The following is a 24004-nucleotide window of genomic DNA, read 5'->3' on the forward strand; positions in this document are numbered from 1 at the left end:
GGGCCGCCGGGGCCGCGGTCACCACGGCGACGGCGGCCGCGGCAGCATGGCGGAGGCGGAGGCGACGGCGGCGGCGGCGGCGGCGGCGGCGGCGGCCGTGCTGCCCGTGGCCGTGTTCGGCTGCCGGCCGCGGGTGGCCGGCGGTGTCTGCTTCCTGGAGGAGCGGGTGGTGCTGCACGCCGCGGGGGCGGGCTGCCTGCGGCTGCACATCGATCACAAGTGGCACAACTTCATCCCAGGTGGTCCCGACCCTAACCCCGGTGCCCGTCCCTACTGCGGCCCGCCCTGACCGCTCTGTTCCCCGCAGGCACGAAGAAGAGCCGGGGCGTGCAGGCGCTGGCCGTGAGCCCCGACCGGCGTTTCCTGGCGCTGTCGGAGGCGGCGGGGGAGCGGCCGGTGCTGACGGTCTATGAGCTGTCGGCGGAGCGGGCGCGGCGGCGCAAGGCGCTGGCCGCCGAGGAGCAGCCGGCGCGGCAGGTGGTGTCCCTCGCCTTCTCCCCCGACAGCCAGCTCCTGGCGGCCGCCACGGCCCCACCCGAGGGCCACCTCGCCTGCTGGCTCTGGGAGAAGCAGCAGCTGGTGGCGACTGTCCGCGTCCCGGCCGCGGGTGACGGCCCCTGCCAGGTAAGGGAGCGCTCCAGCCCCGCCGGCTCCCAGAGCTGCCGAGCCCGAGCTGTGCCAGCGGCCCTGCCCATCGCTATTAACACTCCCGTTCAGCTGACTGGTTCTTCGGGACCATACTCCACTTTTCAAAACTTTGGATAAAACGATCAAACTTTTGGACATGCGATCATCCTTCAGGACGTGTGCACAGTGCATTTTCCCGTGGCCACGTGGCTTTTTATCCATGGCAAGAGGAGAGGGCTCCACACTGTAGATTTCATACAGGTTCTCTGACCTTTCTTGACGTCTGCTGTTGACCTTACTCAGCAATAGGACACTAGGCTAAATAAAGTTTTGCACTGTGCCATAATAGACATTCCCATGTCTGTAGCTGTTGTATCACATGAGATTCTCTTACATCACATGAGATCTATGTTGCAGGGCCAGTACAACAGGCACTGAGTGTGCAATGTGTCCCTTGTGTCCCTGCAAAAGCGCACACTAAATAGATGGGCTGTGCCCAATAGTAGTAACACACTTTTGGGAAGCTCTCAGTGCACCTTTTCCTTCCTGCAGTTTTTTGTGTTCAGAGCGGAGGAGAAGAGTGGCTAGGAGCAGGCTGATGGCACACAAATGATTTCTGCATCCAGGTTTGGGTGCCCCTTTTTAGATTCATTCATGTAGGGAGGTCTGACACTTTCAGTCCATGTGTTGGTTGAACTTCAGCTGACATTTTTCCTGGGGTACAGCTACAAACAGAGGTTGGCTCAACTACTGAATTCCTGAGCTCAATTCCTAAAGAGAGGGGAGTGTAAAGACTCTGGCTGTGTAAAGTCCCATAAAGCATAAAAAACTCAAACTACCCTTCCTATCCAAGTTGAATATTGAGATGGCTATTCCATCATTTTCACAAATAAACACTTAATTATGTGAATTCATGTACATACTGTTAGCTTGAAACACAGAAATACAGAACTTATTTCTGGCCTTTTGAGAACAAATGGTCCCACTTTTCAGGAAGCTTACTACTGGAAAAATTTGTTCATCAGTAGTAAAGAGGTATTTTGGCCTTACTTTTGTAATTTAATTTTAATAGACACACTTTTGAAAGGCAGAAAACTGCAGTATGTAGTTATGGTGGCTAATTCTTACTCTCTTTGGTATTCCTGTATGTTTCTATGAACCATCTTCCCTTGTTTGTTTTCCTGTATCTGGTATAGAAGGTCTTCAGAACAGGTATAATAATTACTTATTTGTGAACATAGTTGGAAAAAATATTTCCTCTCTTTTTTGTTCCATAGGTGAGCTTTAATCCTCAAGACAGTACCCAGGTTTGTATCACTGGAAATGGCTATTTTAAACTTTTCAAGTACAGTGAAGGATATTTAAAGCAGATGAATTTACAAAGGGGAGAGCCAGAAAACTACTTGTGCCATGCCTGGCTGTCTGCAGAGGAAGTTATATGTGGCACTGACACAGGCAAACTTAGCTTGTTTGAGACTGGAGACCTGCACTGGGAGAAAAGTTTGGAGTACAGGAAACCACCCAGGAAACAAAAAGGAACAACAGAAGAATATGAGAGGTAAATCTCTTCAGTGTTATTAATAATAGTTCCATGCTTTTGCAGGCAGATTAGTTCCCTTCTTCCTGTCCAGTTCATGTTGTCAGTTGCTGCTAAGCATTTTTTGATTTGTGCGTCTTTATTTTTAAATCTTTATGCATTTCCTAATTGCATTTCTGGTGTTTCTAGTGGAGCGGCCTTTGAAGATACCAGTTTACAACAGCATTCTTTGCCTCAAATATCTGCAGTTGCAGCCTATTCCAAAGGCTTTGCATGTTCTCCTAGCCCAGGAGTTGTTCTTCTGTTTGAGAAGCCCTCTGAAGAGGAGGCCTACGAGGAGAGACAAGAAGTCTGGGTAAGGAGGGAAAAAGCTTTTGTAAGCAATTATGCAGCAGAACCCTGTTTAGAGAACTGTGAGTGTTTCTGATTTAGTTATTAATAATAATTTTTAGCACACTGCTAAACTGTATTGTAAGGATTAACTAACTACCCTGGTGATGTCAAATGGAGTTGCTAAAGGTCACACTGATAGTGCCTGATGACCTTCTGCATGGTAGTTCTGTATGTTTCCTTCCCACATATAAAATGTGCTTTGCAGCTGCTAAACTTCAGGAAACCTTTAAGAAACTTTTATTTGGGGAGACTTTCAGGACTAAGAGATAGTTTACATCAGTTTTGAAGAACTTGGCTGCTTGTTTTTTTCCAAGGAGAAGCTTTTCTCCCTTAGGTATTTATTAGAGCTGTCATGAGACCTATGCACTCTTAAATAATCCTTCTAAATGTTCTATAGCAAACTGTATGCATTGACCTACTGAAATGTCTGGATAAGAACATTTAACTCTAACGAACTGGTCAAGACTTCATACTCTCATTCTAAAAGGTTGGATCTTCCCTGTGCATGAGATCCTCTAATAAGACTTATCTACCTTAATCATACATTACAAAGAATTGTTATTCTAATCACAATTTTTAGGCAGTTCTCATTCTGACATTTGCTAGGGTTTTTTTTCTTGATATTTTTCTACTACCATTTTAATTCTTGTTTAGTGCAGTACTTCATATTACTGCTGAGATGTCCCCTGATACTTTATTTCAGCTGTAATGTTATGAATACCATTAGATTGTCCTCTGTTCCGTGCCTCGCCGTATTTATATGCCATTAAATATCCAGATTGTCTTGCTGATATTATGTATGTGCTTATTAGAGGAGCATTACAGCAAAAGTTTGTGTGTGCATGGCTACTACCAAAATATGGAAACCTGGCACATCCCACAGGATGCCTTTCTTGTGCAGCTGCCTCAGGACCTGTTCAGCACTGACCCAAAAAAGTCAAGCAGACAGGACATTACATGGATATGCTTCAGCCCCTCTGAGGAAGTGATGGTTGTTAGCACAAATAAAAATCAGCTCTACATGTTTACTATGTTCTCCAACAAACTTATAAGGGTAAGTGCAGTTCAGTCACATTGCACAGCTTTCATGTCCAGTATTGTAATGATACAGGCTAGTCGGTGTTGTTTTCTGTGATGCATTCTCATTAAATCCTTCAAATGAACCCCTAAAGCTCAAGATGTGAAGTGCTCACTGTGCTTCTCTGAGGGCAGTATTTCTGTAGCCCCTTGCTCAAGGCTCCCTCCCTGTGAGTACCTGATGCTATTCAGGAGAAGGATAAAGAACACTTAAGACCATTGAGGAGTGCCTGTTACTGCTGAACCACTTCACTAAGGCTTTAACTGAGATATCCTCCATGTAACTCTGTGGCCCATGCTCCACTGTAATAGGCAGAAACTTTATTGCCATGATAAAGCTGGAAGAGCCATGGGAATCTCATTCTACTCTAAAATGATAGTTGGTGAACCCTTAGCTAGAAGTGGAACCTCTCTGTGAAATAAAAACATAATGAAAAACCTTCCCTACTCTAAAGGAATTAAATAATACAAGGATAAGTGGAAAATGTATTATCATTAAATAGACTTTTATGGAATTGAGTACCTAACCTGTGTGCAGACATAAGGAAAGATCTTTACAGGAAGAGGGGTTGTAGTTAGGGGATCTGTTTCCACATGCAGCCTAACATTTTATTGGTGCTTCATTTCCAGCATGTGGTAGCTAGACATCCTAGTGAAGTTTTCTATCACTCAGCACTTGACTTTTTTTTTAGCATCTGCCTGACCAGAAGGTATTAACTGAATTCTTACAGGTCCGGTTTTATTTATTTATCTAACTTGCCTTTTTTTATATACTTACAATTATGTTCTATTCTCACAGCTCTGCCCTGCATCACTTTTCTTGATTATTAATTATGAACTTAAAACTAACAATGTCAGGCTTTTAGCATTTTTATGTTCAGACCAGGGCAGTGAAAGGATGAAGTGGTTCCCTGAAATCTATTCTACAACTGTTTGCAAAGACCTATTATAGATAAGTGAAAAATGTATAAATGTAAAAATGAACTCTGCCTTACTGCCTGCAATGAAATATTTGTGATTTCTTAATGTTCTCATTCCTTCTCAGGAGAAGATATCTTATTTTTCATATATGAATTTCCCATTGCATTCTAATTCAATCACTGGTCTGGACATGTGTACTTGGAAACCCATCCTTGCTACGTGTTCCCTGGATCGATCTGTCCGCATCTGGAATTACAAGAAAAAGTAAAGAGTTGTTTGTATTTGTTATTACCTCTTGCTTTTTTGTATATTGTATTTAGGAGGCAACAGCAGCAATCTCATATGAATGAGAGTGTTGTTCTGGTAAAATTCTTGTGTGGTGTGGGATGTAAATGGTATTACTGACATGATTTGGGGAGTGTGAATATGCAGTGCCTTTAAAACTGGTGCCAAAAGAATACAAAGCCTTTTCTATTAAGCTATTTCTGTGTCAGACTCCTTGTGTTTTGGAAAAAACTCTTTCATTCAGCTTTGTCTTCAGATACTGTTGCCCCATATCCTGCTACTTAGGCATAGATCATAAGCAAAATGACTCCAGCTCTTGAGGTTCCCTGGAGGGAAAAACAAATCTCAAGAGATGCTTGTGTAGGTTTGCAATCAGCAGTTCATTTACCTTCTTCATTATATTACAGTACACAAAGTTTTGCTCTTGCACCTCTCACACCTTCTCTGTGAACCAGAAAGTCAAATTTGCTTTTGTTTTCTGTAACATCTCTGTGATCATTACTTACCCGAACAACAACACACTTCCTCAAGGACAAGGCAGAGTCAGATTTTAGCTGCAGGCATCCTTGCTGGGCCAGATAATATCCTGTCAAGTGTGCACTGGGGAGTTTGTGCTATTCCATACTGCTCAATGTTTTTCTCTTTCAGCACTTTGGAGCTGTGTAAGGAATATCAGGAGGAAGCACACACAGTATCCCTTCATCCCACTGGCTTTTTCTGTTTGGTTGGGTTTTCTGACAAACTACGATTTATAAGTCTCCTGTATGAGGACATGCATGTTTTCAAGGAGTTTGCTGTGAAAAAGTGTAGAGAGGTAAGGAGTGGTGCAAAAATGAAATTGGAGAGTTATGTGGAGCAGAGTGCTGAAGAACATGACAGAAAATAAAAACTTCTCCAATACATCCTAGTACTATATATGATGTCCTATATCAAAGCTTAGAGAAATTGATTCTGACTATTGGAGAACAGTCCCAGAGGCTGATGTGTAAGTGTGGGAAGCAGCAGAAGGGATAATTTGCTCAGAAATACTCCAGAACTGAATTTTACAGGGGAAAGCATTGATTAAGAAAACTGTAAGTGGCTAGTTCTGTAATAGAGTTTTCTTTTCATGCAACAATTTGATATTAAAGGATGTAATTGAAATTCAATGCATGAGTGTTTTTATCCATTCCATCTACAGTAATGGGTGGTTATGTTCTTTTTGTAGTGCTCATTCAGTAATGGAGGCCATCTTTTTGCTATAGTTAATGGAAACGTGATTCAAATTTATTCCGGCATCACCTTTGAGAATGTTACTAATCTGAAAGGACATACTGGGATGGTAAGTAAACAAATCTTACACAGTACCACTTATTAACATAACTAGTTGATAAGATGCATTTTGAAGAGGTAAAGTACAATTTTGGATCTTGAGATGGCCCCAAAAAGTTAAAACAGAAATAGAAAACCTAGTTTTCATTGGTCAGAAGGCAAAATGTTCATGCACTAGATACACCTGAAAAGTCTGCCCTTAAATTGAAAATGAACAGTTGGCAGCTGGCTGAACAAAGTAAAATATCCCAGTAATACACTGTAAAAATAAAATCTACTACTCCATATTGAAGTTAACTTTTTCCTGATAGCATGTTCACAAAGTAGTTCTTACTGGTTTTGGTTTTTTCTAATGCTAAAATAGGATTGGTTGAGAAACATTTAGAGGCTTTTCAGTAAGACTTTGAAGTATGATTCTGAAGTTGTCATGGCTTTAGCAGTACAATGACTCCATGCTGTATGTCTGTAATCTAACATCAAGCTCCTTGGTGTGTTTTACTTTTGCCAGGTACATGCTATTAAATGGAGTTCAGATGACACTAAACTTGTCTCCTGTGACACACATGGTGCTGTGTATAAGTGGAATTTGTTGACAGGTCAAAAGGAGTCAGAGTGTGTGCTCAAGACCTGCATCTACAGCAGCATTTCCCTTACTTATGATGCCAAAATTATCTTTGCTGTTGGATCTGACCAAACTCTCAAAGAAATTTCCGAGTCTTCGGTGAGCTAAGAAACACTCCTGGATTTTGCTACATTCTCTGGGGAGGGTACTGGTGCTTTGCTTTCCTTAGCATCCATTTGGTAAATAGGAATCAGTCTGGTTTTGAAAGCTGTGGTATTTACTGACACTTTTGTGTTCTTATGTCTTTTACAATGAAACCTGAGATTTTGTTGTAGTTTTATGTTTTTGTCATTTTACTTGCATTCACCTAGAAATCTGCTAATCCAAGTAACAAACTAGCTAGGCAATATTGCATCAACTATTCTGCTGAAATACAAGTGTATCTCATCTACCACTGTATCTACCTGCATTTTTTTTCCAGAAAAGTAGTAAATTGTGTGTGAAAACCATTACATCTTTTAGAATCACACATCAGCTTGGCGTGAAATTTTAATACTGGTAACTATAACAAATATAGAGATTTTATATCTAAATATTTATCTTAAATATAAACTTTTTTCAATGTATAAAACTTAGTACTAATTACTGTTGAGACTATACTTCTATAGACATATAGATTCTTTTAACTGCACTATGTGCTGCAGGCAGAGGTATAACAATTGCTCATGCAGTATGTAATCAAATATGTGCTGTAATGTGAGGTTTGTGTGATGGTTTGTGCTGTTGGTTGATGTGTAGATCAAGCACGAAGTGCCTGCCCGTGACGTTGTTTACACCACTGTCGCTGTCTCGCGTTCCGGGTGCCTGGTTTTTGTTGGCACCTCCCTGGGGACAATTCGAGCTATGAAGTACCCATTAACTCAGAAGAAGAATGTCAGCGAGTACCAGGCCCATGCAGGTGCTGTTACAAAGGTAGCATAGAGTTCTTTCTTTTCCCTGTAATGCCAGCTGCACACAGCTCCTTTTTTAGGGATGATTTTCCTTCGCAATTTGCAGTATAGTATGTTAAAATTAAGGCTGAGTCTGCACATGGAGAATGAATAGCACAGCATTCATAGGAGTCCTGTCTCTAGATATGTCAGGGAATAAGCTGTTGACTGAAAAGTGGCTTACACCAGATTACAAAACATGGCATATTGGATGGAAAACTTTGATACAGCTCCTTCTGGAAGGAGGAAGGTAATTTTGTCATAGAATCTTTTAGGTTGGAAAAGAGCTTTTAGGTCATCAAGTGCAACTGTTAACCCAGCACTGCCGAGTCTACAGTAAACCATCCTCAAGCACCACATCTACACATCTCTTAAATGTCTCCAGAGATGGTTCCTGTGCCACTTTCTCTTGTAGAGGGGAATCACATTCACCCATTTCCAGAGGGCTGAGACTTCTCTAGTGAGCCAGTACTGCTGCCAAATGACTGAAAGGTCTCAGTGAGCACTTGTGCCAGCTCCCTCAGTGTGCTTTGGTAGGTCCCCATTCTCCAGGAAGCCACATGTTCTGTGTTGTTAAAGCTGGTCATAAATTTGGTATTTTAAGTACCACTGTCAACTACAGCACCTTGACTTATCCCCACACAGTCCAACATTAGAATATGAACTTCAATTACTGTAACTCTCACCTCAGCTGTAAGCTGTATCAGCTCCCAGGTACTCTATGCAAGATCAGGCAGCCACAGGAGGTCTGGAGGATGTGGCAGCAGTTATTACTACATAGTTCTTGGTGAGCTTAGTTGTAGTTTCAAAAGAAAACATTTAGCCATCTTTTGCTCACACAACTTCTCAAAGAAAAACACTAGAGACCTTTGGAGTTGTCATATAAATGGCTTGTCTGTGCTATAATAGTCTAGAAGATCTTTTCTGTTTCAGGTCTTCAAAAATCTTGCTATGGCTTTGAGACCAGAAGCAGATCCAGTATCTACACATATTCTTTCCCTTCCCTTTGTTATTTCAACCAGAGTGGAATAGGAGTAGGAAACATAATAAAAATGTTGGTGGTGGGACTGTGTTATTATTTCCACTGTTGAATTTCTGGGGTAGAAATGAAGAGAGTATGGGGGTGGGGAGAAAAATGTGGTGTAAAATAAAATTGTATCTCCATTCTTCCATGTCTCTTCTATTATTTTGTTGTCTCTTCCTTTTAAGATGACAGTAACAAGCGATGACCAATTTCTACTGACTGCCTCAGAGGATGGCTGTGTATTTATCTGGAGAGTGCATGATAAAGAACCTGGGGAAGTGAAAGAAGAGCAGAAACTCGAGTGTGCTGAGGAAGTGTTGATCATGAGATCAGATATAGATGAGAAGGTAGGAGGAGCGAGTTGTGAACATAAACCATAGGATTTCTGTCAATTGCACTTGCATAATGCTTGTTACCAGCCAGTCTTGTATGGCTTTGGTCAAAGAGGTTACAGCCAGTTGCTGCAGTGGCTTGTCAATATGCAAACAGCATTGTACAAACAGCAAGTGTGGATTAGATTTTTCTCTAATACGTTCCCCAATCTCTTGAAAGCACTTCTAATGGAATAGAGAAGTCAGAAGATGCATTGCTATAAACTATCTTCTAAGACAGCAAAGGAACTTTAGTTCTATGACTTCCTGGTCATCTGTGTGAAGATTCTCTGTGAAGGCTGTTGTTCATAAATATGTGCATGTAAATAAAACATCCTTAACAAGTTGTTGTTAACAGCAAATATTCCCTCCCTTAAAACTGTTTTCTCATCCATGTCCTAACAGACTCAGGCAATACTAGACCTGCAGAATTGTGTGAGAGATCTACAGACAGAAAGTGAGTACGAGCTACGTCTCAAGGACATATACTGTGAAGAAAAAATAAAATCATTGGAAGAGAATTTCACTCAGGAAATAGACTTCCTTAAAACTAAACACCAGGTATGATTTATGTTGCAGAACCAAATACTAAGAAATCTTTCACTGAAGAGTTGAATTCAAGCTTGCATTACATATGTAGAAATGCCATACAGCATCTGAAATCATTCCTTTCCAGTTTAAGATGTTCTTGATATTTATAAAGCATGAAACTATCTTTGAGTTAAGTATCCTACACGTACAAGGGGATGCAAGAGTTCTCCTAGGTACCCTGTAAGTATTTTCCACATAAAACCAGCACAAAAAATACTGCCTGAGCCTGAGGATCAGTAGTAGAATGGCACTGTGCCTTAAAGGCTCCTTTCCATATAAGACTGCAGCTGCTGCAGGATCTAACAGTTATTTTCCTTAATGCTGCCTTCTTTATGTCCTGTCTGCTTGGATTTTTAAGAACATCTGCTGAGGTTTCTTGTATGTTTTTGAAAACAAAAGTAAAATTTATTCCCTGCATGTCTTCTCTTTGCGCGCTTATTGATTTCTTTGTGGTCATGAAGCAGGACTCCCCTGAAAAGCAAAGGCTATGATAATTCTTCCCAGTGTCTTGTTTATGTGTGTCTGATAAGGCTATTCTGTCCATCTGACTGGTGCACACACTGGATTTCTGACCTGTAATTTGTTATATTTCTGGACTTCTTTTAGATGTAGAAGGCAAGGGATCCAGTAATAATTTCTTTGGCAGTACTCAAAGTAAGGGATTATATATCACATGATTCAATCCTGTCAACCTCATGTCCTTTTTGAGTTTTTAGGTGAACATTGTCCTGTTCTGGTGATTTGTTACTGCTGATTTTGTTGAGTTGTGCATAGTATCTTCAGGCAGTATTTCTGTTTGACTCCACATAAAGGAGTTCAGTATGAAAGCTTGCCAAGTGACTTATTAGTTGTAGTATTTTACAGGCTGTAATTTCCAAGTGCTCTCTTTATACCTCTCTTGTCTTTTAGCCCTACAATTGTTCCAGTAGGTTTTTGATATTCACTTTTTGAGGAGGTTTAATTATTAATTTTAATGTTTTCTTCAAGTGTTTTTTCAGATTCTTTGGCTTGTGTCATTGTGGGTTTTTTTGTCTAAATCACTTGAGTTTAAACCTTTCTATTTTTCTCTCTTTTGTAGAACCTAGCCTTGTACAAGAAAACCATTTAAATTCCTCTGTGGATTCCTCTACCTCTGTTTTATCTCTGCTGGGTGTTTTTCTGTGGTTCTTCAGGTCTTTTGATAAGTAGTGCTTGGCTATATATTTATAATAATCTCAGCTACACTGGAAATTCTCTAGATTTGTTGATTATAGGCTTGTAAACAAATACCTTTGAAGGTGAATATGATTCTCTAGGCAGGCAAGTTGTACTTCCTGTCCATGTATCAGTACATGTTAAGATTAAACTGAATGACAGCTTTAGACTGAAAGGGCTAAATTTTCTAGTTGTATCCATCAGACAAATGGAATATTTTTGTTTATGAAAGACCCATGAAGTTGTTGCAAGAAAAAGGTGAAAATATTGTAACTATGGTACAATTCCTAGCATCTCTGGGAAATTTTTCAGCTATTTTCTTGCTCCAGTTCTTTGTGCTTTTATAGAAGATTAAGTAATTTACAGTGGCAGGCTGACATTTCAAGCAAATGGCATTTAAAATTCACTCTTGCTTAGGTTTATGTCATAGTATGCAAATGTCAGCATTTTAGGACCTCAAAGTTGCTTCAAGTGAGACAGGAAGCAGCTTGAACTTTAATATGTGGACAATAATTTATGGAACTGCAAATTCTCCTCAGGCAGGCGCACATAAAGGAGTGGAGGCTTTTGTAGCTCACAAACTTTTCTTTTTAGATTAGGATCATATATGTGTTCATATAACACATATAACTTGTGTTATATGAACACTGTTTGCTGCTTTTCCTTAGCTTAACTTGTCAAAGCAAACTAATACGGGGGAAAACTTGTTTTAGTGACACATGGCATCTCAGTTTTGGTGAGAGATTTCAAAGATATTTCTGCTTTGTATGCATTCCTCACCAGGGGCAATAGCACAAACAATTTGGACATTGCTTTGTCTAGTTTCAACTTAAAATGTATTTTTCTTATTTTTTATCCCAGATTTTACAGGAAGAGAAAGAAAAACAGAAGCTACAACACGAGGTTCAACTGTCTGAGCTGATAGAGAAACAGGCCAAGGAGGTGAAACAGCTAGGTTAGACTGTAACAAATGATTGTAACTGGAAACTGGGGGAAATGCTGTATTGACAGCAAGTGACAGGGAGGGATTACTAGAGCAGAGGTGTGAAGAAAAATGGATGTTTATCATGTAGGTATTTGGTGCAGACCAAATGTGTGTCTAAACTGCACCATACATGTGCCTATGATGAGAACATGCACATGGACCCTGTGTCTTTGAGGTTTAGTACTTGAGATTAGTAATTTCTTCATTAATTTTATGCACAGCTCATTGTGCAAGAACAATGCAGTCATTCAGTTGAGCAATGAGGTGCACACAGCCTGGAAATACCTGGACTCCAGATTTGTAGTCAAGATAAAAATACTGCAAATGAGTACCAAGGAGTCCCCCCATAAATAACTCCATTGCCTACTCATACTTTGTAGCAGTTGAGCTCATACAGCTTTGCCATGGTTCTCATCCCAAGGAAGTGCCTAAATTAGTTGTCAATTTTGCATGGCTACAGAGTCTAAAGCCCCTGTATATCTGATGAAGAAAGTGATTAAATACTTCTACTTGTAATTTATTGCAACAGGCTGCCAAAAAGACTGTAAATAATAAGGCAGTGATAGCTGCAGAAGGATAGGATTCAGTTTTCTTTTCTATTAGTTTTATCCATTCCATATGTTTCCTGTTAACAGAATCTGACAGTAGTCAGAAACTCTCAATGGAAAATGAGAAATACCAGGAGCTTCAGGTGAAATCCCAGAAGATGGAGGAGGAATACGAGAAACAATTGCACAGTTTGGAGGAAAGCAAAACCAAGGCTGTGGCAGAGCTAAAAGAACAGTATGAGAAAAAACTGAAACATAAATCTGTTCTGCTGGAAGAGGTAGGAAGCTTGATTTGCACACAGCCTGGAAGAAACAGCAATTCTAATTGCATCAAAACCAGCAATTTTAAAAGATCCTAAGTGATACTGGTTTGTGATTTCTTGCAGAACAAGTTTGCTGATGTTAGTATTTGGGCCAGATTCCTAACTTGAAGCTTTCAAGTCTTAAGAATTATTAAATTAAAAAACAAAAACAAAAAACTCAATGTGTATGTTATCAGTTTCTAAAGTTGCTTTAATCCACTAAAAAGTTATCTTAGATTATATTGCTGCAACTGAATATTTCGCTAAACATAGATTCTCCCAGGAGAAGCACAGTAACAAATAACTTTTTATTTCTCTCCTTTATTGGTCTCTTACACCTCTCTAATGTTTGTTTTCCTTAACTGCAGACAAAGGAGAGTATGAGGAAGCAGATTAAAGCACATGAAGAAATGGAGAAACAAATTTATGAAGATGGAGACAAAGAAATCTTCGAGCTCAAAGACAAGTATGAGAAACAGCTCTTGGAGGAAAAGGAGTCCAACATCCAACTGAAAGGAGAAATAGGAGTCATGAATAAAAGGGTATCTTTTATTATGTGCTAGTATCAGAGCTTCACAAGACCTAGAACTGAGGACTGAATGTGATTAATGGCATGTCAGTTTAGTCCATTTATCTAGTCTGTAAATATGTGGCATTTCATATGAGAACAGTAGGTTAGTGTGAATGTTTAGAGTATTTGGACAGAAGAAGAAGCTGTCTGCTGATTGTATTGCTGATATGATTAGAGATAGACGATAAAGGAGGTGTGTTTTTATTAGTACACTTTCTCTGATCTGCATAGTTTTGAACTATAAATAATATTGTTCGTCCTATGACAGGAAAGAAACAAGCTCTTAATTCTTCTATCATTGAATACTTTGCTTTATTAGTAAAATACTTCTACTGCTTCATTCGATGCAATAATCCCTGTGTTTTGTTTGCATCATCATTTTTTATTGGCTTTACTGGAATTTTTAAGGAGACATAAAGTATTTTACCTCTTTTATGGTCTGGGTATTACATTTGCCTAAGGATGTTCGAGAGACATTTTTTTGGTTTTTGTTTTCTCCAGTATCTATCTGGAGACAGAGAGGTTCTTTTCATACCCTCTACTATCATGGTACTGTCTTTTTAATTTCTTTGTCTTTTAGACCTCAAGGTTTTCTTCATGTGTCCTTACAGTTTGTCCAGTGCCATTCATTGGTTCCAACTTTCTTGGTTTTGCAGATCTTAGTACTGAGGCAGGGATTTTGAGGGTACCCAAGAGCTATGAACAGGGTACCCTTCCAGTCTTCCATCTTTAGAGATGTATTGCCTTCACCTTAGGAGAATATTCCATGGATTGAGTGTTAGCTGCAGCTGATGCTTAGGTATAATATCCATACCCTTCTTGCTGCTGCATGCAATTTCCTTCCTTCCTGTGCAGCAGGTATTCTTGTCAGAATATACAGAAAAAGCAGAATGGATATTCAACCCCCTTTTGAGTTAGAGGCATTTAACTGATGAGCTGCTCCTCCCTCATATCTTAATTTGATATCCTTTATCCACACTGTCTACAAGGTATCCTACAGAATAGGAGGACCAAGCTGTGCACAGCTTTTGGAGACTGGTAAGTTCTCACTAGTTTGCCTCTCTAGTTGAACAGCCTACAGAAAGAGCTCAAGGACCGAAACAGGGATATTGAGGAAATGAGACTGGAACAGCAGAAGCTGCAAGACATCATTAAATCACTGGAAAAGGATATCTTGGCACTAAAGACAGATGTTAAAGAGAGAACTGAAACTATCCTAGAGAAGGTGAGAAAGTGGACAATTGGATGAGGTCAAAATCACCTCCCTTAATTAGAGATACTTATTAGTTGTGATAATATCACATGACTGAAGAGTCAGCTTCAACTTAATGAATTTGCAATCTCCAGTTTGGGGGTTTGGTTTTTAGTTGGCCTTCTAGCTTTTTTGGGGGAGCTCAAGTTCAGGATGTTGACCTTCTCATTCCCTGTTTTGGGATCTGTAGATGGCTCAGTATTATTTGCCCCTTCCCATCTAACCTGTAGATTTGCAACTGGAGTTCAATCTTCCACAAGATCTGTGACTGCTGGTTTTGTCTCTTCCATATTTGTATCTTGTCCTAGGGATCTGTGTGAGAGTGCTGGCTCTGATTCAGATCTCTGTACCCATTTCTTCCAGGAGAAGTATGTATATGAGCTAAAAATGAAAAATCAGGAACTGCAAAATTTCAAGTTTGTACTGAGTTACAAAATAGAGGAGTCTAAGAAGCAAATAGAGTCACGTGAAAATGATATTGAGACAATGAAGAAACAGATCAGTGAGGTGAGTAACACTCTCATTTGGCCTCTGCTACTAAGCCCATTGCCTAAATACAAACATGACCCAACAAGTCTATGAAAGATTCCACCCTGGTTGTTCTTTGACTTCTTTCAAGGATACATAGCACTGATTCAATATCTGTGCAGCTAATAAAAAATATCTGTAGAAAATAGCTAATTAATTTTCTATCACATGCTACCAGTGATCCACATAGTTATTTCAGTTCCTGTATGTAATTCTAAATTTTGCTTAAAAATAGATCTTATCCTTATGTGGTTGCCCTCCATGTGCCTTATAGCATTTGCAAGACACTGCTTTTACTGATCTGGCAGAAAATAGTACATTTCTTCTCTCAGGAAATGTTGCAGATTTATGCAAACATAATTCTGCTAGTGGTTAGGTATATGGACAAATTGTATTCATCAGGTGATACATGAGAAATTTGAATGTGTTCATACTTAGCATGCAGCAAATTCATTGAGGGAACTTATTTATGATAGAAGCTTACTATGATCTCTGCATAGATGTATCCTTAGCTCAACCAAACTAGGACTATGGAGACATAGTCTTTTAAATAAAATGCAAACTAATCAACAATTTGTATGTACTTCAGATTAACAAATTCCTGTTGTCTTTTCTGGTCACCATCTTGTGCCATAAGTAAATGCTGTAGCACCTTTATTGTTTTTTCCTGTGTGTTCTGCATATGTACCCACAGTTTTCAATCTATTTGTTTCTTTTCAGTATCAGCGTCTAGTTATTGTTGCCCTTAATCTTTCCAGTACTGACTGTCCCTTTCCCTCTCATCCATTTTTTGTTCAGATGGAACAGTAGAGCTCCCATTCAGCTCAAGGAATGTAAGGAGTATCACATAATTTAAATTAATGTGACTCAGCAGGGAATTGCACATTCATTTGTGTGGTTTCTGTATATTCTGACAGAGGGCAGTGTTGTTACAAAATTGACGTTTCTCGTGTTGCCGTTCAACCTGAAGGGGGACCTATTCCCTCAAGTCTGTATTTCCAGCCTCTGGTTTTCCTGTTATGTGTTATTTTTTCACGTCTCCTTCTAGCCCTGATTTCCTCCTCCCGCTTCCTTTCAGATGGAGGAGGAGCTGGAACAATTCCGCAAGGAGAGCGTAGAGCTGAAGCTGAACATCACCCAGCTGCAGCAGAAACAGAAGGCAACTGCTGGAGAGGTGCACAGAGAGATGGAAAAGGTATGGGGTACCCCCACCAAGCAGGTCCCCCAGAATGGCATTGGTGGGGACACAACACTGGTGAAACATTAATCTGAGCAAACAGTTCCTGCAGGGGTGCTGTGTCCAAGGACCAGGAGAGTCTCTGCTCAGGGGGGACAAAGACACAAAACTTCCAAGCCTGCAACCAGCTTAGAGCATTCATATTTTTTAAAAATCCAGTTATTTATGAGTCATATTGTCCTGAGTTTAAGAAAACAGTGAGGTGAATGCTGAACTACGTGTTCCTGCCCAAGCCTGAAATCTGGGGACACTTGGCCTAAACAGGAGCAGCATGTAGGACACCACCTAGGCATTAGTAGGATAACAGGAAGGAAGATTTCATTAATGGAGGAGTCCAGGACCCCTTGTTTGACAGAGTATCAGACATGAGGGAGGAAAAGGGACTGCAGGAGAAGGTGGAGGAGCTTAGCAAGCATGAGAGCATGGGTGAGGAAGCAGGTAGGGAGGCCTGGCAGACACCAAGAGAGAATGAGAAGGCAGTCTTGATGTGAAATCAGCAAGCTGTGCATGTGTCTGATATGTTTTGTCCCTTGCCTTCTCTCCTTAACTGTTGGTGTGTTGTTTCTAAATAAGAAGGTAGGACAGCATTTGGACAATGCTCTCAGGCACATGATGTGGCTCCTGGGGATGTCCTGTGCAGGGCTGAGTTCAACTCAATGATCCTGGTGGGTCTCTCCCAACTCAGCATATTCTGTGATTCTGGGTTTAGGAAAGGACAGTGGGCAATAGCATAATGAGCCACTGTTTTTCAGTTGTCATCTTTGCAGGTTGTCACTGATGTTACCTAATAAAAGTATTTTGGCTTATTATTATTCCTAAAATCTATGACTGCTGTTCAACACATAATGCTTACATTCCCAGTGAGTTGTTAATTAATTTTTTTTAATGAAGTGGAAGAAAGTATATGAGAGTTTTCACAAGTTCCACTAGACTTTCTAGAAAATTACACAATGGAGTGTTCTGAACCAAATAAGAATGTGACTACATTGTTGTTGCAGAGGCAAAATATGGAAACCCTCATCAAACGATTTAAGGCAGATCTTCATAATTGTGTGAGATTCATCAACGATTCCAAAAAAATGAAAGATGGTATCCGTGAGCTCTACACCAAGTATATGCATCAGCCAGACGTGGTGAGTCAGGACCTTTGCCTTCTCCCTGCCCATGACTGTGTCTAGTAGTGTCATTACTGAAGCAACATGCTGTGCCCTCTCAGGTGGAAGGTCAAGCAGAAGATACAGATTTGCAGCAGCAGTACAAGAAACAGCAAGAGTACAACGAGAGGAATTTGGCAGTTTTGAGGAAGAAGGTGATGAAGGATAAGGAAATACAGCACACTGCTTACATGCGCATCGTGCAGGTAATCAGCCTTTTCCTTGTGCTGTGGAGTGGGAACGAAGGAAATGCCTGCACATAAGAGACTTTATTAACCTGTCTGCTATGGTTTCTTAGGACTTTGAAATAGTTTTGGTTGACTTTCTTGCCAGAAATTCCTACATTTTTCAAGTGCTTCCATTACCTTTTCTGAACAAAAAGAGTAAGATCTCGGAAGCCAGAATTGGCTTTTGTTTATCTCCCACTCCCTAAAAGAAGATAGGGAACTTCTGTTGCATGGATGTTTTAAAGGAAATTAATGTACCTACTTTTTATTTCAAACAGTATTTATAATTGCCATTATAGTCAATTTGCCCTTGCTTGGATGCCAAGCTATATCTGCTATGTAGCAATGTTTGGGAAGTAATTTTGGAGGAAGAAAAGGAAAGAAAAAAAAAAGCCTGCGTTGTCCACATAGTCCATCCCTACTGGTGTAAATTGAGAAGAACTTTTTGCTTTTCACATCCAAAATTTTCAAGGAAGTTCAGAAAAAGATGGGTAATATGTCTATTTGTACTAAGATCTCTTGCTCAGAATCCTTGTTTCTTATAAGGCAAAGTAAACTCGTGACTGCTGGGGTCAAAGATCCAATTTGTTTTTATCTGGAGTGGGAGGACTTAGAGCTCCACACCAGACATCCTAGGAGGACAGCTTTCTAGTCTCTTCTTAACATGCTCTCCTTCTGCTCAGTCAGCATTTCCTTTTCCCCTCAGTAGCCCTTTCTACACTGTTGCTTTATTGTGCTTCCTCAGGATCATTAAATCTCATCCCCTCCTAAGTCATCTGTTGTTTGCTATTTATTCATAATTTGCTTCTTCAGGGCTAGACAGCAGCAATCTTCTTCCCTGACACTATTTTAATTTTTTTTTTACTCTTTCTGTGAGATAAATGTTTCCCTTGGCACAAAAGGAGATGGGTTCAGAAAATAACCTGAAGAATTTCCTTACTGGAATAGGGTGACAGATGGTGTTCATAATGATAATACTTGATGTCTTGGATCAGTAAGCCTAAAATGAAATGATGATTAAAACCAAATTAATAAAACATCTGGAAGATGAAGATATCAAAGATTCTAACCAGCCTGGTTTCTTCAAAGAAAAAGCAGTTCTCTGAAGTCCAGTAGATTAATGAGATTTTATAACCAGCAGGAATTATCATGGCCTTCCAGTCTTTCACAGGGGCTTTTAAGACTAGTTTTGACAAACTTCTGTGAGGATTTGCTTTGAAAAAGCAAATGACATCTTGACAGTCTTCTAGCTCTGTATTTCTATTATTCCTCAGTTGCAGTTACATTTTCAGAGCTATGTCCTCCTCTCTGAGAGATTATTCATAGGTACACTCCACTAGTGACTGCTGCAACAGATGATTAGAACTGTCAAGATAATTTTAGTTATTCTTACCAGTTGACAAGTTGCCTGTTATTCAGCTATTAGTTTTTCCTCCAGCCTTCTGTATTTGCAATGGTTTCTTTGGATACATAAAAACAGAGACACTGAATAACCTTGAAGTAGTGCTGCTTAAACTGAAGCCCATATAGGATGAAATTTTCTATGTGTCTACCTGTCTCTGACAGTCAGCACTGTAGGGACTTCCTAGACTGTAGATTGCATCCATATGACATGTCATTGTACCTGATGGCCTCATTATCCATGCATTTGATCAGTCCCTTTTCTGAAACAATTGGTTCTTTGACACAACCTCCCATGACAATGAGTTTTCCCATGAATATTTGTTTTATATATCCATTCTGTGACGTTGCATTGCAGTGCAAGCATTCTGTCAGAATGTAAATATTGAATTAAAGGCTAATCTCTCTGGAGAAAAGGCCTCTTCAGGAAAATATTAGCAGTGTCAACCAACAGTCTTTTAGCATCAAGCAAACCAAACAAGACATTTTTACATAACCCAGATTGCTTCATCAAAAGACTCTGTATTATATTTTCTGATAGACCAAAAAGCAAGATCTTAGTTTGACAGCAGCAGGCAATTGCTTGGAACGAACATATGAAGGTGCTCATGACTAAAGTACACCTAAAGGCAAATGTTATGACCCAACCCTGAAAGCTGGTCAAAAGAAAATTACCTTGACTGATTATTGGAAGTTACCCTCCTCATGTTCTCTTTCAGGATCAAGCTCTGGAATAAATGCACAGAGTCAAATTTCATCTGTATTTAAAGGCTTGCATTAGACAGGTCAGACTCAGCAAAATACTACAGTTCTAGAGCTGCCTGAGCACACCAACTCCTGCTGCATTTATAGTCCAGCATAAGCACTGCAAGAGCAACTCTTCTTGCCCAACAAGTTCAGAACTTAATGAATCCCACACTCTTCCTCCAGTCAGTGATTCTCAGCTGAGGAGAAGCTAAAGCGCAGCTGCTCTACTTGTCTTAGTTTGAACTCTTGATAATCTTGCCACACACATGGCCTGAGCTGCTGCTGCCAACCTGAAGTCCTTGAGTGCAGGCGCAGACTGAGAGGTGCAGTGGGCTTTGTACTTCACTTCTGACCAGCCTGCAGCTGTGTGGTGCCAACACTTTATAAGGATACTCAAAGGAACTGAGTCGTATGCTTTGCACAATCTTTTGTGGCAACATAATTATCTCTATCAACCAAAATTATCATTAAGACAAAAGTAGAAAATAAGATTTGAAGACACTATTTTCATGGAAAATTTTCATTTATCCTTGTTCTTATCTCCTGCTGTTTTAGTGTGTTCCCTACTGATTAAGACTGGTATTGTGAGGTAGCCTAAACATGCCTTTTTGCCATCTATCTTTTTAAAATATTGCCATTGTGTTCCAAAAGTTCTAAAAAACACACCTCAGGTAGCTGAAATAGTTGCTATTCTTGGTTCAAGTATGATGGCAGCTGTTTAACATTTGCCCTAGTTACTGATGTGTTATTTCAATGTCCTTGTAAGAGGCAAATATACAATTGTACTTCACTCTCTTGAATGCAGAAGAGAAATATTTAGTTAATGGTGCTCCTGTTTCTAAATCATGAGCAGCAGTGTTATCATCCTTAAACAGTATTAACCATACTGGTTTTGCTAAGTCTTTGAATCTGTTGCAACAATAGGTAAATTATATTTACTGGCACTTTCACAGCTCCTTCAGGGAGATGCTTCATGGTAGGCTACTAAAGAATTAGAGGATTGAACTCTTATGGGCTAAAAATGGACTTTAAAAAAAGAATAAGAGATTAATACATTGTTAACTTTTCCTTATAACAGCTTGTTAGCAGTAGGTACCTCAAGTCTCCACATGCTTTATTGATTTCCTAATAATCTGGAAGGTGTGTGGAAAAGTAATGTCTGTCAGAACTAATGAAGAGGGCTTTGACTAATTCCAAAGAGATAAATATTATTTAAGTGAACAAATACATAGTGACAAATGAAAATTATTTTGCAAATAATACACACTGGAGGGAGAGATGGGAATTCTTTGCATTAATTCTGAATTAATTGGATGTATTTAGGAAGGCCCTGAGCTTCCCTTTGGAATTGGCAAGGAAGATGATACCTTGGAGTGCAGCTGCAGTCAGAAAAGCAAAACAAATATTGGTTTTTTGAGCTAACATGGTTTGAATACTGTCATGTACTGAGTCACATCTACTGTGATCTTACCTGAAATGTTGTGTACTCTCCTGATTGCCCAGCACCTGCTTGTGATACTGATTCTATACTTCCCAGTGTCTTTCTCAAAGATATGAAGATACATCTTGCTCAGCCAGATAGTACCTGTGCCTTTCCTTATAGAGCATATTGTTTTTGCAGGAAAATATGAGTCTGATTAAGGAAATTAATGACTTGAGGCAAGAACTGAGGGTGGCCAACGCGCAGGTGCACAGCCTCGAGTCGGCACTGAGATTAAACAAGAGCAAAAAGGCAATTCAAGACACAGGTGAACAGCTCTTGTATATTTTCCATATTGTCAGTACTCATGGCAGAAGCTCTTTTGGTCCTTGGTGAACAATTTTATTACTGTCTGTGTTTCATTCTAACTTGTCTGCCTGGTGGTACCTGGTACATTTTAATGTTAATTGTAGAAGCTGCTAAATCCTGCAGATTCTTACTATTTAGATCTACTCCTTCAGCCATGAAAGATTCTTTCTTTTGTTCATGCCCAAGAACTGTATGAGCTGGACCTTTGTTACTGTACTATGTCCTCTCTGTTTTATCTTCTAGCTCCCTCCACTGAACTTCCATCCGGCCCAGCTGTCCTGAGGTTGAATCCAGAGATGGAAAGTGAAAAAATCATAGAAATGCAGCAGCTAGAAATTCAATATCTGCGAGATCAAGTCCAGGAGATGGGGAAAGCCCTGAACTCTCCGGGTACAGTCTCTTTCAGTTAGAAATCTTCCTGACCTGAATCTGGGAAGAAGCCACCAGACACAGCAACACTGATGTGGTTCAAGGATGCCTTATGTTATTATATCCTCCTGGCAAGATCAGAAATGCAGCAGCATAGACTTACATCATCCTATACTCTTCCTCTAGGAGCATTTATTAAACAATCAGTGCTCTGAACACTTCTACTTTCCTGAAATCTGCCATTTTCATGAGACTTAGAAGCCTAAAGAAAAAAAATAAATTCATGCTAGTGTTAGACTAACCTTTGTGTCTTCATACTAGGTATTCATCTTTCTCTTGAAAACTAATGTGTCCTAATTCAGAAGAGCTGGTCAAACTGTAAGCCTTTTCTGCTAGAATTCTAATTTGGTGTCATTGTGCTGCAAAATTCAACATCAGCCTTTTATTTTCCAATATTAAATTGCCTATGTCCATACAAAGGACTGCTGCTCTTAAGACCGATGTCATTGTTATTCCAAGCAGGTATCCAGTCACAGATTAACAATCAATTACCTTGTGAGGACAACCTTTGACTCAAGCACACACAAGCTAGAGCCCTTGGTAAAGCCTCTGCTTTCTGTCTAGAGATGTGTTGCCTCATCTGCTACAATTATTTCAGCAGGACAAAAAAGGCAGCCCAGTTTCAAACCCAAATCTGGAATAAAGTCCAAACTTTATGCCATAACTCCTATAACTTTGATAAACTGATTTTTGTTTGTCTTTTTTTCAACATCTGCAATCCCTTTAGTTCAGTTTTTCAGTGAAATTCTCCTAATAAGTCACTCTGCAAAGTACTCATACACAGAAAAAGACAGGGAGTAATTTCTTTAATAATAAGGGGGGAAAAAACCGCCAAATTTTTCATCCTTTGTTGTCACTGCATGACACACTGTCCCACTGAGGACTATTTCACATCTATCAGAAGTTTGAGCTACTGGTTGAGCATGGAACTATATGGCATTACAACAGCCAGTATATTTCTGTTTCATTTCCTATCCTGAGTTGTGGAAAAGTGATAAGTACTTTTAATATACTCCTAATATTATACAGAAGAAGGTGGTGCCAGGACTGGGTAACATGTAAGCTGCGATACCATCAGGAATACCAGACTCATTTCCAGGGCAATACCATGGCAAAATAGATGGTTCCATGAGCTCCAGTGATTTTGGAGACTTCAGCTGAGTGCTTTGTCCATGAATGTGGAATTAACTTTCTTTGGTCTATTTTTTTTTTCCATTTTGCATCTTTAACCTGTATGGAGCATAGGTTTCACAGGAGCAAAAGGAAGAAGTTAATGGTCTGTTAATGGGCTAGCTTAACACATTTTCTTCCTCCTCCCCTCCCCATATAATCATCTTGATACATTCTGTACAGAAAGAGGATGTAATTAATGTAATTAGTAAATATTTTAGAACCTAGTTCCCTCTAAAATTTTCAGGACACACCCATTTTAATTTGCTAGGCTCTCGTGTGGTATAATTTTCTCCTCTCTCTGTCAGGACAAATTGAGTGCTAGAATCATACACCACACTCTTTTAATAGTTGTGGTTTAGAGAAATGAAATCAACTTGTCTAAATAAGAAGAATCTTTTCCTAATATCCCTATACAGATAGTGAATAATTTCTAAATGATGACTGATATGCTTAAAAATATATCCCTATGTCACCCTTGTTAGCAAATTTTAAAGGCAATACTCAGCCTGCCAGATGAAGCCTAGGTAGCTTCAGCTGCCAGACTTAGGCTGAGGAGGATTTTGAACTTAGTGGCCAAGGGGCAGCTAAAACATTGCTTGTACAGAGGAGCATTAAACATCAGGCACAGCAGTGTTGCAACTAATCTTCAACAGACCTGCTGGAAGCAAAGTGATGTACAAGCCCCTTCTAGACTGGGAAAAGCAGACCAAGGTCAAACTCCCACACACAAACTCTATAAATGTTTTAGAATTAATCTGTAACTGGATTATGGTTTTGTG

General features: G+C 39.8%; 1 protein-coding gene across 1 annotated transcript; it reads left to right on the forward strand.

Annotated features, from left to right (window-relative positions):
• Positions 1-46: 46 nt before the first annotated feature.
• Positions 47-22674, forward strand: CFAP57 (cilia and flagella associated protein 57). The gene is made up of 22 exons (XM_064719162.1): positions 47-239; positions 308-624; positions 1905-2185; positions 2354-2519; positions 3459-3611; positions 4680-4819; positions 5489-5654; positions 6048-6161; positions 6660-6872; positions 7512-7685; positions 8912-9073; positions 9503-9658; positions 11744-11837; positions 12503-12693; positions 13086-13259; positions 14355-14513; positions 14904-15047; positions 16147-16263; positions 17304-17438; positions 17522-17665; positions 21456-21582; positions 21867-22674. Exons 1-22 carry the CDS (start codon positions 47-49, stop codon positions 22031-22033), a joined length of 3687 nt encoding a protein of 1228 aa, XP_064575232.1. The 3' UTR covers positions 22034-22674.
• The last annotated feature ends 1330 nt before the right edge of the window (positions 22675-24004 follow it).

This window comes from Zonotrichia leucophrys, chromosome 8, assembly GCF_028769735.1.
Source record: "Zonotrichia leucophrys gambelii isolate GWCS_2022_RI chromosome 8, RI_Zleu_2.0, whole genome shotgun sequence".
In the NCBI taxonomy this organism is placed as follows: Eukaryota; Metazoa; Chordata; class Aves; order Passeriformes; family Passerellidae; genus Zonotrichia; species Zonotrichia leucophrys.

Excerpts from the sequence above, each read along its gene's own strand:
- CFAP57 (XM_064719162.1), top strand. The coding sequence starts at position 47 with ATGGCGGAGGCGGAGGCGACGGCGGCGGCGGCGGCGGCGGCGGCGGCG. Across the intron at positions 7,686-8,911 it reads ATGCAGGTGCTGTTACAAAG|ATGACAGTAACAAGCGATGA; the intron begins GTAGCATAGAGT and ends CTTCCTTTTAAG. Across the intron at positions 17,439-17,521 it reads ATATGCATCAGCCAGACGTG|GTGGAAGGTCAAGCAGAAGA; the intron begins GTGAGTCAGGAC and ends GTGCCCTCTCAG.